Source organism: Theobroma cacao, chromosome 2 (assembly GCF_053813885.1).
Source record: "Theobroma cacao isolate CCN51 chromosome 2, ASM5381388v1, whole genome shotgun sequence".
Lineage (NCBI taxonomy): Eukaryota > Viridiplantae > Streptophyta > Magnoliopsida > Malvales > Malvaceae > Theobroma > Theobroma cacao.
This window is the reverse complement of record NC_142640.1, coordinates 1,821,232-1,833,973: the sequence shown is the minus strand read 5'-3', so window position 1 is coordinate 1,833,973 and position 12,742 is coordinate 1,821,232. Positions and strand designations below refer to the sequence as shown.

The 12,742-nt window shown below is 34.9% G+C and overlaps 3 protein-coding genes across 4 annotated transcripts; 1 reads left to right on the top strand and 2 right to left on the bottom strand.

Moving 5' to 3' along the window:
* Nucleotides 1-62: 62 nt before the first annotated feature.
* Nucleotides 63-2,940, top strand: TBL13 (TRICHOME BIREFRINGENCE-LIKE 13). The gene is made up of 6 exons (XM_018116226.2): nt 63-528; nt 748-925; nt 1,060-1,200; nt 1,637-1,757; nt 2,153-2,287; nt 2,521-2,940. The coding sequence occupies exons 1-6, from the start codon at nt 99-101 to the stop codon at nt 2,782-2,784; spliced, it is 1,269 nt and encodes a 422-aa protein (XP_017971715.2). The 5' UTR covers nt 63-98; the 3' UTR covers nt 2,785-2,940.
* Nucleotides 2,941-2,953: 13 nt separating this feature from the next.
* LOC18607290 (branched-chain-amino-acid aminotransferase 6-like) lies at nt 2,954-7,702 on the bottom strand. Of its 2 annotated transcripts, XM_007041369.3 has the most exons (10): nt 7,586-7,702; nt 6,794-6,855; nt 4,566-4,743; nt 4,287-4,463; nt 4,038-4,169; nt 3,857-3,946; nt 3,662-3,778; nt 3,495-3,590; nt 3,301-3,413; nt 2,954-3,218 (listed from the first exon to the last, which is right to left on the bottom strand). In XM_007041369.3, exons 1-10 carry the CDS (start codon nt 7,679-7,681, stop codon nt 3,104-3,106), a joined length of 1,176 nt encoding a protein of 391 aa, XP_007041431.3. In that variant the 5' UTR covers nt 7,682-7,702; the 3' UTR covers nt 2,954-3,103. The 2 variants fall into 2 exon arrangements, with proteins under 2 accessions (XP_007041431.3, XP_088659819.1); XM_088803693.1 differs by lacking the exons at nt 6,794-6,855; nt 7,586-7,702 and adding an exon at nt 4,918-5,105 and having other exon boundaries at nt 4,566-4,746.
* A 1,691-nt stretch (nt 7,703-9,393) lies between these two features.
* On the bottom strand, nt 9,394-11,578 carry LOC18607289 (branched-chain-amino-acid aminotransferase 2, chloroplastic-like). Its single transcript, XM_007041365.3, has 9 exons — nt 11,438-11,578; nt 11,171-11,348; nt 10,907-11,083; nt 10,677-10,808; nt 10,476-10,574; nt 10,262-10,378; nt 10,066-10,161; nt 9,788-9,900; nt 9,394-9,668 (listed from the first exon to the last, which is right to left on the bottom strand). The coding sequence occupies exons 1-9, from the start codon at nt 11,560-11,562 to the stop codon at nt 9,554-9,556; spliced, it is 1,152 nt and encodes a 383-aa protein (XP_007041427.3). The 5' UTR covers nt 11,563-11,578; the 3' UTR covers nt 9,394-9,553.
* Between the last annotated feature and the right edge of the window lie 1,164 nt (nt 11,579-12,742).

Here is a 12,742-nt window from a genome sequence, read left to right as displayed (position 1 = left end):
TTGGCAAAAACCTGAGGAGAATTAGGAAAAAAAAAAAATAAAAGACCAGCGAAGGCTCAGCTCATTTAAGTAGTGTACAACGGTGAGCGGCAACCGCCATGGCAGCAACTAAGAAATTCTCATCTCTCTTCCCTCTGCTCTCTCTCATCTGCTTCGTCTCAGTCTTTTTACTTCTCTCTCTTTCCAGAAAGGCCTCCATTTCCTCTTCTCCAACTCATCCCCAAGTCCTCCAATTTAAACCCATCGCCGCCGCCAATAACATCGACGCCTATGCCACTGGATCCGACACGGATGCGTCGGACGGGTATTCGTGCGATTACTCCGACGGGTCGTGGATCTACGACCCGGATGCCAGATTCGATAGGTACGACAGCAGCTGCAAAGAGATATTTAAAGGATGGAATTGCATTATGAACAACAAATCTAACGGTCGAGATATCTTTAAGTGGCGATGGCAGCCTCGTAACTGTGATCTCCCGCCGTTCGATCCGCTCAAGTTTCTACATACTTATAGGGATACTAACATTGGTACTCTCCTCTCTTTCTCTCTCCCTCATACTAACATTGGACTGATATTCGAAATTCAATTGCTTTTTAGTATAATTTTGAAGTTAATCGAATCAGTTAGTGTTCTGTTAATTTTCACTCGTGTCCCTAAAATAAAGATTACATTTTTAAGTTATGTTCGATTTTATGTTGGGATGTTGTGCCTTGATTAGTAGGCCTTACCAATTTCCAACAGTGCAGGGTTTGTTGGGGATTCCTTAAACAGAAACATGTTTGTTTCTTTGTTTTGCACTCTGAAACGTGTGTCGGGTGGAGTGAAGAAATGGCGTGCGGCCGGAGCTGATCGCGGCTTTACCTTTCTTCAGTATAATCTTACAATTGCATATCATCGAACTAATCTTTTGGCACGTTATGGTAGGTAAGCTGATTTAAGCCCTTTTTATTACTATAAATAAGTAAAGGTCTTTTGTGGGTTGCATTTCATTCCATGGTGTGGACTGATATTGTTCATGGTCGCGGTTAAAGTAGTTCGCTCTGGCTTTTTTAATGCAGGTGGTCAGCTAATGGTAATGGTGGTAAGTTGGAAGCTCTTGGATATAAAGAGGGTTATAGAGTTGATGTTGATATTCCAGAAGGCACGTGGGAAAAGGCTCCAAGCTTCCATGATATACTAATCTTCAACACAGGACACTGGTAGTTTTCATTTTTCTTTTTGATATGTTGTAGACTATTGATGATTTCTTGAGATTTTCGGTGCTGAACTTTTTTATTTGCATGCAATGGTAGCATATGTTTATGTGCTTGTTTGTTAGACGCAAGTTGTTCTTAGCTTTCAGATCCTAATTTCATGTTAAATGACAACGACCAATGGTGGAAGCATTGTAGGGCTTTCTCATATGGGATCTGAAATGACACGTTAAATTGCCAAAGTTGGATATGGTTTTGTCAAGTTATACGTACTTATTAAAGCTTTTTGGCACTGGCTGTGAAATGTGTTTTGCTTCGTGAATGTGCTATATATTTATGTTGGTTCCTGGCAACAATTTCTAGATATTCTAATCCATGTTTTTCCATCTTGTTATTGGAGATCTCCTGAATTAGATTTACCAATTTGAGTCTTTTTTAATAGGTGGTGGGCTCCTTCAAAATTTGACCCTGTCAAGTCACCCATGCTGTTCTTTGAAAAGGGTCTGCCTGTGATCCCTCCAGTACCTCCTGATGTTGGCTTGGATAAGGTTTTAAAACATATGGTATGTTATTGCACATGGTATTTAATAGAATTTCTAATAAAATAAATAGGTGCTTTAACAAGTTATTAGTCGCTGCTGCCTGCACAAACTTAAATAGAGCTTGAACTGTCTAAATGCTTCTATTCCTTATAATGTTCTCTTAGAGGCGTGCAATTTTTGTGTAGGAAAACACTTGCTTCGGCAGAATTATAGCTACTGTTTTTCCTTCATTCTGATCATTATTTTGGAGTACTTTGAAAGTAACTACATGCTCCTTTGTTTGAATATCATCAATGTTATGAAGCAGAAATCAATGAAAGCTGGATATGCAGCCTGCATCTTTTTTTAATTAATATTTTTTTCTTTGTCTGGTGTGTGTTTCCCCTCTCATAATTCTTTTTCTTGTCTATTGACAGATACGGTTTGTGGAGAAAAACATGCAACGAGGTGCTATTAAATTGTTTCGCACACAATCACCAAGGCATTTTGAAGGAGGGGATTGGGACCAAGGTGGCTCATGTCAGCGGTTACAGCCTTTGTTACCTGAACAAGTGAGTCTCTTTAAGTTACTACCACTGCTAATTACTCATTGAACACTATAATTGGTTAATCTAAACGGGCGACTTGCATCTTATAATACCTTTCAAATAAAACTCACATCTTATTATATACTGATTTACTTTAGTCATTTTTTAAGGGAAAGAAAAAAACCTACTTCGACTCTTGCTTTGTTTCCACTCTGGATCAAGGTTAATGGGTTTGATTAGTTCATCTTTTTTCTTAGGTGGAAGAACTCTTCTCATTGAAGAATAATGGGACAAATGCAGAGGCAGGCCTTGTAAATCAACACCTATTCAAGGCCCTCAAGGGGTCTAAGTTCCACATCTTAGATATTACCCGTATGAGTGAATTCAGAGCAGATGCCCATCCATCCTCAGCCGGAGGAAAGAAACATGATGACTGCATGCATTGGTGCTTACCGGGAATTACGGATACATGGAATGACCTATTTGTAACACATCTAAACAGTCTTAAAATTGGAAACTGAAGTATTATTACTAACATTATTTTATTTAATTATTTACCAAAACTGTATTGCTTATGTTATGTGTTTCTGAAGCAATTTGTTAATTTTGATTCATTTATGGTGATGGGTTTATAGTTAAGCTAATTGGTTACCAATGGCCTTGTTGCCAGAGTCAAATATTCAGGTGCACTTGTTATTATTTGTTTCACCTTTTGCAAGAGTTAATTTTATTTATTGATGAATTTCAGGAAAAAGAAACCAAAGAAGAAAGAGGGTCAATGCTCAATCTCCTTAGGTAGTTTTACATCATGAAGCTCTTGGTATATCATAACAAAGGAGGCTAATCGACCTCAACTGTCCATCCCATCTTGTCCTCGATAAGACCAGTTTGAATTCCTGTTAATGTTGCATGCAATTTCTGAGCCACTGGTTCTTCTCCCATTTTGTATTCAATCCTGCATTAATATGATCAATAAGCATATGCTGCCAATGTATAATGATTGACAGATTATAAATGGTTCTAAGATTTTTTCTTACCTTTTACCCTGGTAGGTTATACTTACAACAGACTTGAGAACCATAGCTGTTCCTGTGCAGAAGACTTCTTCAGCATCGAATACCTCCTCGATCGGAACATCTCGTTCCTCAACCTGAACACCAGAGTTCCTAGGAATTTTATGATGAAATCGGGGCAAACGTTGTTAGAAGTATTTTCTGACTGATCAGTTTACCTGGTAACCAAGAGTTGATGCGATTTCGATGATGCTTTTTCTTGTGATTCCTGGGAGAATAGTCCCGTGTGCTGTTGGAGTAGAGATAACATTTCCCTGCAGAAAAAGAATACATAACATGAGTCTTTTTGACTTATCATACCTCTTTGTAAACTCATGAGTGTTACCTTGAGAATGAAGATGTTGAACGCAGAACCTTCCTCGATGTTTCTTCCAGTCAATGCATCAAGAAACAAGACATCAGTGAATCCTCTGGCTTTTGCTTGACCTAATGTCTTGTAGATCTGCATGTGCAATCAATTAGTATAGTCCAGAAAGCCGCATGCAAACTTTGAAATATTACATGAAAAACGAGTTCTCACTGGTGAATAGTTAGTGACAGCTTTGACTCCTCCTGTACCACCAGGAGCAGCACGACAGACCTTGTCTTCAACGACCAAGTTCATAGGACTCTGCAAAACCAGATTATTACATTAACACCCAGATTCCAAAGCCGTCTGATTTCTTTTCATTCTGATGAATAATTTTCTGACAGCAGCATACCTTATGATAATTGCCCACGGGGGAAGCATAAGCTAAGAATGTGTACTCGGATGCTGGCTTAACTCCCAGATTTGGGCCAGTTCCCATGAGCAGTGGCCTGATATACAGTGCCCCTCTCCCATGCGGTGGTACCTGTGTGTATATATATATAAACATGTTCCCAATTTGATTACTACAAAAAAATTCTTTAACAAGAACATGAATTCATTTCCTGGCATGGTACTGCCAAGTCTCATGTTTAATACACACCCATCGCTTGTTGGCCAGGACAGTCCTTTTAACAGCATCTATGAATTGCTCAACTGTTGGCGATGGCATGCACATTCTATCCGCACCCATCTTCATCCTCAGGGCATTCTCTTCCGGCCGGAACAGCAGAATTCCGTCATCTTCCTTCCTATACGCTTTCAGTCCCTCGAATAATCCCTGATAGCGCCATTTTTTTTTTTCACATAAATTTTAGCATCAGATAACATTGGTTGCTAGCTATACTTGCTCCATGATTAGCTGGTGATCAGTACTGCTCACCTGGCCATAGTTCAATATTCCAGATGAAGGGCACAGCTCGATGTTTCCAAAACGAGTGAGGATTCCTTCGGAAAAGATTTCTTCGTCTTTAGAGCAATTCATTACGTACATGTAATCTGTTTTAGTTAGAGCAAATCCAAGTTCATCCCAATTGACATTGGCATATTCTGTCTTGCCGCTGCTGTGACAACACAAAGGATTCAAGGTCACAAGATTTAGCAAAAAAAATGAAAAACATGACTGCAATGGCATCCAATAAACAACAGACGATGTTAAACATTAATACAATTCTTGGCCAATTCATAATAGAAGCCAACATTTCAAGAAGGAAAAATATTTACTAGGATCTTACCATCGCAGCTGCTGTTGAGTAGAACCCATTGGGAAAATCTTAAATTTTTGTTCAAGAACAGAAAATTAAGAGAAAGGGAAGGAGAAATCAAATTGGGGTTGTGAGATTAATGTGAAGGAGAGTATGAACTGCGAAGGTTTTATATTGAAGAAACGTGAAGAAATTAAAATTTGTCGATGAGAATAAGCTTTAGGTGTAAAGAAAAAAGTTTGAATTTATTGCCAAAGGAAAAAGGAAAACAAAAGGGACTGTTACGGTTTCAGGCTAATTAAGGGAGATTCTTTTCACTCTTTTAGAGCTAAAATATCTTTAATAAATCATTTTTCCCCTTTATTTCCAATAATTAACTACACGTGGTTCATTATGCTTAATATGAAAACAAAAAAAAATTCTCATAAGCAAGTTAGTATTTTTTTATAATATAATATCTAAAAAGAGATTTTAAATTATTTTAAAAAATCTAATAATTAAATTTTTTATATTTTTATTTTGAATTAAATAATTATTAGTCAAAACATCGTATATTATTTTATATCACATGATGTTAACGTGATATGCTGACATATCATAATAAACAGTAACGTGATATGTTAAAATGATATGTTGACATGATTATATGATGTTTTTCATCCTTCACTTCAAATGTCTTGATGTACAAATTGTTAATTATAACAATTTATTTAATTTAAAATAAAAATATAAAATCTTGATTGACCGTAATAAAACAAATAATGACTTATCATGTTTTTGATGTATAGATTTTTGTGGGATGATTCGTGTAGAGTTCCGTTGTTTGGGGTTTTGATTGTTATGAGATATGGATAGAGATGCTTCTTGATCTTGACCAACAGGTCGTTGTTTTGCTGAGTTCGGTCTTCATTTAGATAGGGGCTCTTGCAGGTTCTCTACTACCGGAATTGGTAATGTTTGTATCTATAATTACTATGAAATCAAAGTTATCTTTCAAAAACTTTTTTTTGGAATAGTTCAAATATATTTAAAACGGGAAGAAGACTTTTTAATTGAAGTTTGGTCTATCTATTAATTAGTTATTGAGTATACAATTATACATATTAATTACTTTCGGTTAATCTATTTATTAACTTCTAGTAATCAATTGATTTTGAACATTAATTTTAGTAAAAACTTTAAAGATTCAAACTTGATAATTAAAGAATTTCATTTTAAAATAAAAAAGTAACATCGTAAACCACTTGTAAAAATTTATTGTTTTTGTATGTTATTTGTTTTTTTATTTTTATTTTTTCAAATGAGAGATCATTGCGTAAATCGTTGAGTGTTCACTTAATATAATAACCGTTCTCTTTAATAATTTTTACGATCTCATATGTAACGTAACAAATTAAAAAGAAAGCATCTCGTAAATCATTTTTAAGAATTAACGAATAAATCTAACTAATAAGAAAGTGGGATCATTAATCATAGATAGATTAAGTTTAGCTGTAAAGCATATTTATGTGCAATGATGTTGTCAAAGTGGTACCATCAATAGTTAATCAATCTAATATATAAAGGAGTGGGATCCAATTAAATTAATGTAGCTTAAGCTTAGCTATAAAGGATAATATATGCAATGATATTCTCTAATTGTACCATCATTTGTTAATCCAATTAAAGTAATGTAGCTTAAGCTTAGCTGTAGTGGCTGCCATGATTCCATTCCCAATTGAAGGCCTAAACCCACGACATTAAGGAAATTTGGTTTGGTCCTATCAATATACAAATTGTACTTTATTATATTAATTGTAAGTATTAATCAAAATTATAGCAATTATCTCACTCATTAGAATCCCTTTATGGGAACATCTCATCGCGTTGACTAGGAGAATAATTGGCATATCTTCACGGCACATACCTGTAAATGCTGGATTCATAATTTTCCAGTGCAGTCGTGACAGGCCTGGCGTAAGATCTTAGCTGCAAATTAAGAGAATATAAAGAAAATTAAGATTTTAATAAGTAATTAGGAACATAAATAAAAAATCTTAATGAATTCATTTCCGCGCTTATTTTGATTTCTGATTGATTTGCGATGAAGAAAAAAAAATCAAATTATGCAATCAATCTTTATACTTTATAAAAATATGTGAATTTTTTACATTCATTTTTACAATTTTTTTCCTTTCAAATAAGATCTCGAAAATACCACATCGGAAAAGTGTGTGAAAATTGATCCACTCTAGAGACCTTACTTGAAAGGAAAAAAAATACAAAAATGAATGTAAAATTTTTTCGAATAAACAGAATTAAACCCATTGATCTAAGAAAATTATTTTACACCCTTTAAGAACATAAGATAATTTTTCAAAAACAGACGTTTCACCCTCCCCTCCCTGACCTATCCCTTGACCTCCTTGGGAAATAAAAGGTTACCAAATAATTTTTTTACAAAAAAAAGAAAAAAAATAATTTTCAAAGAAAATTGTTTTTGAAGGTTTAGTTTTGACATCAACATGAGAGCAAAATAAGTGACAAAAGAAGTCACCAACTAGGAAAATTGACCCATATCAGGCCATTTGAATGATTCTTGCTCCTTTTATTCCTACTAATAATATCCTCTTTGCTTTTCCAAAAAGAAAGAAAGTGACAGAGAAGTCTTAATTAGGTTATGAAATCAAAACTCAGGTTGAAGAAGACATTAACATACCTTTGGCTTTGACAGGAGGCTTTCAATTCTTGAAAGTTGATTCACATTTCTAGCGCAAATGCTTAGACCAAACATGGCTTGCCTACTCAAAAACATATTGAGCTTTAGAAATGACCTAGAAACTCTCCTGCACAACAAATGAGCAAAGCAAGTGACATATATATATCATGCATGCAAGCTTCTGGTTTTTATACATTTGAAGAGTTCACAAAGCTTTAGGATTCTGTCAATCAGCATAACCACGTGCATAATTTTTTAGAACCCTTGGTATCTTTCTTGTCTACAACGTTTCTGATTGCTTTCTTATCTTACTGGGCACATGGCTGCATCGTTATAACCGACCAATGACTTCTATTCATATTATACTTACATGTGCATTTTTTTTTTTATTTTCTGTGATTTGTATTTGATTTAAACATGCATATCACTAAGGATCCAACCTGTTTCTAGTACGAATTGCTTACTTTTCTTGTCAAAGAGATCGGATTTTGTTTTAAATTACTTACCTGGCAATAAGAAACACCTGGAAATCTATGATATGAATCTTCTGCAAGATCACCTGCAAATTCATCAAAATCTATTCGCGGAACATATGAATTCCACTCTTCAATTTTCTTTTCTTATCATTAAATTTCTGAAAGTTCCCCAGAAAAAGGATGACAAGTCATGTTCTTATATGGTGGGAGAATGGTGCTACCAATTTATGGACTTTGCCCTTCCTGCAAACCAGAAAGACCTTGGTTTGTTGTTAGTAGTATTACTTCCACTTACCGTCTGGGCTAAACCTGGTAAGCCAATTAAATCCATCACGTTTCTTGGCAGCCAACTTAATTGGGTTGGTGACCTGGTGGGCATTAAATGCTGATGGCATCAGATTTAAGAAGACCGATAGCTTTGTGAAGAAGCAGGAGAAGTTGGATGCAATTCAATGCATGAAATTAATGCGCCAATGACTTTGGAAAGAAATTGTTAATTATTGAATCAGATTCAGCAGTTACGGTGCTATGAGTTTTGAATAAATGTAAAAGATCTCAGATGTTATGGAGATTGTTTCAACGAATTGATATTTCATGAGATGTTATTGGAGGTGTCCTTTTTAAAAATGTCTTCAGAGAAATGGAATTATCATGCTGATACTTGGATAAAAATGAAGCTGAATAGAAGTGATATGTTTGTGGCTTGATGCTTGTTGGGTGATTGGCTTTTGAAATTACTATGATGATAGGTTTAGAGGTGTGCAAATGCAAATCGAATCGAAGTAAGTTTAGTTTTTTCAGTTCAGTTAGTTCTGTTCTACGAATAATTCGGTTGAGGTTGTTTGATTGTTAGAGTTAATTCGGTTCGATTTCAGTTAAAAATTTTTCTAACCAAACTAATCAAACTTAAATAAAGATATAATGGGGTTTTCTCATGAGAAATAAATCATAAAGTATTTGTTGTTGTTTTTATCCATATTCTTTATTATTTGTTGTTTGTATCAGTATCCATCTTATTTATTTTAATTATTTATCATCATTTTTAACATTTTTGTAATATTAATCTATAAAAAAATACAACATAAATAAATATATACAAACAAAATTTTTTTTCTCAAATTTGATTTTCTTAAACCGATCCGAACTAACCATATTATAATTCAGTTTCAGTTAATTTTGTTATTTGTGAAATTTGATTCGATTTTGGTTATTTTTAAATATGAGTTCGATTAGTTTGATTATTAGATATCTAAAACTGATTTATGATCAAATTTTGTATTGATTTATGATAATTAACAAGCCAATTTCACTTAACATAAAAAATTAGTAAGATTGAACACAACTAAGAATACGTAAATAAGAAATAATGTATCGTTTCAATCTGATAGATTTATTAAGTGAAGCTGTTAACATGGCAGACAGCCTCAAAGTTAATCATATAAAGAGAGAGTGCACTTTTCAACACTGCATTGCGAAGGGAGAAAGGAGAAGCTCAATCAAGTGCAACGGTCCATCCCTTCTTGTCTTGGATAAGACCCATTTGAATTCCGCTAAGCGTTGCCCGCAGTTTATTACATACTGTTCCTTCTCCTGTCTTGTATTCAGCCCTGCAATCGCACAATCACATATACAAAAATTTAGCCAAATTATCGAGATTAAAAAAAATTTGGGGCATGGGAAGAGGAAGAAAAAACATTGTTTCTCTAGAATTACATGACATCTATACCTTGTATCTTGGTAGGTTATGCTACCAACAGGAGTAACAATCACAACCGTTCCTGTGCAGAACACTTCATCAGCACTCATCAGATCCTCCACTGGGATATTGCCCTCCTCAACCTGGTGCAAAAATCAGGAAAAAAAAGATTCTGAAAATATTGTTCTAGAGATTTCTTGCTTGACTAAGATGCTATAAATCAAAAACAAGATCAATATGCTGAAGTTGAGGGATTTCGTCTTTGGTTAGCTGAGAATTTGCTGGTTGATGAGAGTAAGGATGATCACCTGATATCCCATATCAAGAGCCAGTTCCATGATGCTCTTTCGTGTTATTCCAGGCAGAACAGTTCCATTTATTGGAGGAGTTGAAATAACATTGCCCTATATAACATGGAGGACAATCATGGGAACATAGAGCAATTTACTTCGGGGATGGAAAAGTCTTTGCAATAAGAGTCTTGACAAGTAGGCTATGTTATACCTTGACAATAAAGACGTTAGATGAAGAAACTTCCTCAATGTATTTTCCAGTTGCTGCATCCAAAAACAGGACATCAGAGAATCCTTTGGCTTTGGCTTGAGATACTGCTTCGAAAACCTATAGCAATTAGCTTAGTCAAATTAGAACTGACTGATCGCAGTCAACGGACAAATCTACCATGGTTTTTTAGTTTCTTTGTGGAATTCAAACTTACAGGTGAGTAATTGGTGATACTTTTGATGCTTCCAGTTCCACCAGGAGAAGCACGGGGAAGCTTATCCTCAATATACAAGTTTGCAGCGCCGTGATTGGTCTGAAATGCACGTTATACCAAAATCCAGAACTAATTAGGCAATTTTGAGTGAGGATTGATTGTTTCTTAGGTCCAGATATGAATTCCCAATATAGAACCTACCAAGAAGTGGTTCCCAATGGGAGTGCCAGATATCATAAAAGTGCATTCAGGAGCAGGAACAAGTCCCAAAACAGGTCCACTTCCCATCAGCAGAGGCCTAAGATACAATGACCCTTTTCCATGCGGAGGCACCTAGTACCAATCAAAGCACATACTGTGAATGAAAAAACAAAGGACTAGCTATAATAGAAGTGATAGCTAACTTAAGGAGGGGAGGCTCTTTCTATTACCCAACGCTTATTGGCAAGGACAGTTTGCTTTATGGCTTCAACAAATTGCTCAACAGATGGGGACGGCAAGCACATTCTTTGTGCACCCATTTGCATGCGCTTAGCGTTCTCATCTGGCCGAAAGAGCAAAACTCCACCATTTTCTGTCCTGTATGCCTTTAGACCTTCAATCAATCCCTGATGCCACAACCCGGGATTTGGGTTTTGTCAGGATTAATAGTTTGAGATAAGACTTTCATTTCAAGTTAATTTGACTGTGCTCACCTGTCCATAATTCAGAACTGCAGAGAATGGGCTTATCTCAATATTACCATAGCAAACAAGCTGTCCTTGTGGAAAGTCCTCCTTGTTAGAGCATTTCATTACATACATGTAATCTGCCGGAGTTAGAGCAAAACCAAGTTGGTCCCAATCGATGTCAGCGTATGTTTCTTCACCATCTCTGCTTCCAAAGGGCCAAAAACTTAGATTAAAGAATTGCTGACAGCATTCTAATTTGTGTACACTGAGGCTGCAAACAATGGAAAATACCTGGTAACAGATGTGAATGAGACTGGTGCTGGAGCCATAATCTTAGCTGCAATCAAGAGAAAGGATAAGTACGTTAGGAAGCCAACAGGTTGCTCTGATGCAGTGTACGAAATCAGAAGTAGCATTTTGGGTTTGACTAGTTTTAAGTTTTAACTCAAAGTTTGACGGATTCTAACGCATGGCTTGATTCAAATTTGAAAAAGAAAAGTCTAATCGTTTAGAAGTAGAATTTTTCTTAAAAAAAAAAATTTTCTAAGTTGATATTCATGGTTACTTATTCAAAGACGCTACTACCAAATCAAACTCAATTTCTAGTCCAAAGAAGTGGCCTAAATAGATAAATTTTCATCAATAGTATTTCATCAGACTATGTACTCACAATGTCATTGTCTCTTCCAAGACTAAAAACCCTGGAAATTGATCATGAAACAAGGAAAATTTGCGGCAATAAACTAAAAAATAGATTGAGAAGAATGACAACACCTTGGAGAGAAAGAAGACTGAAGCCTTGAAGGGTGTCTCAAACTGTGGCTAAAATTGCAGAAACTTAGTAAGACAAGCCATCATCATGTTTAACTTTTAGGACACTGAATGAGTACATTAATTGTAAGAGCATCAAAGTAGTTTATGTTCCAATTCAAGCAGAGAATCTGAAAAATAAAAGAAAAAATCACTTAAAATCAGGAAATTTGGACATTCTGCAGTCGAAATTCATGCCACTAAAAGAGTGCATTACTGTCTTCATTGCTGCTATATTTTGCCTTCTGGGTTGCTATATTGGTCCCAATCCGATTTTTATCATTAAAAGTTTGATTTCTTTTATTCAATTTGATCTTTTACTGTATGTTAACATTTCTGAGTTATTATTATGAATTATTCAATTGTTTTACGGTATTCATATCAGTAAATTTTCATCATAACGTCATTTATTCCTCTCATTGTTAGTATTTTTAAAATATTGTTCATTATCTTGACTGGTTAATTACTGGATGTTTGATAAGTTACCTTGATTGTAGTGAAGAATCCCCTAATTTCTATAAAAAGGACAACCCTTAATGATAAGTAATTAGACCATTTCTTTGGATACAGAATTAAGAGAGAACATGAAACTGAAGAAAGAGAGTCAACAGGCCCAGAAAAAGGAGACAAAAGTAGATGATTTGCAGCTGATTCTGCAAGATTTATAACTTCAATTCTTGAAATTAATTATCCACAGATTTTTTCTCCTTTTGCTTTTGAAATTTCATGATTTTTTCTATCATACTATTTTTTAATTTTTAAAATTTTAAGACATTTAAATTATTC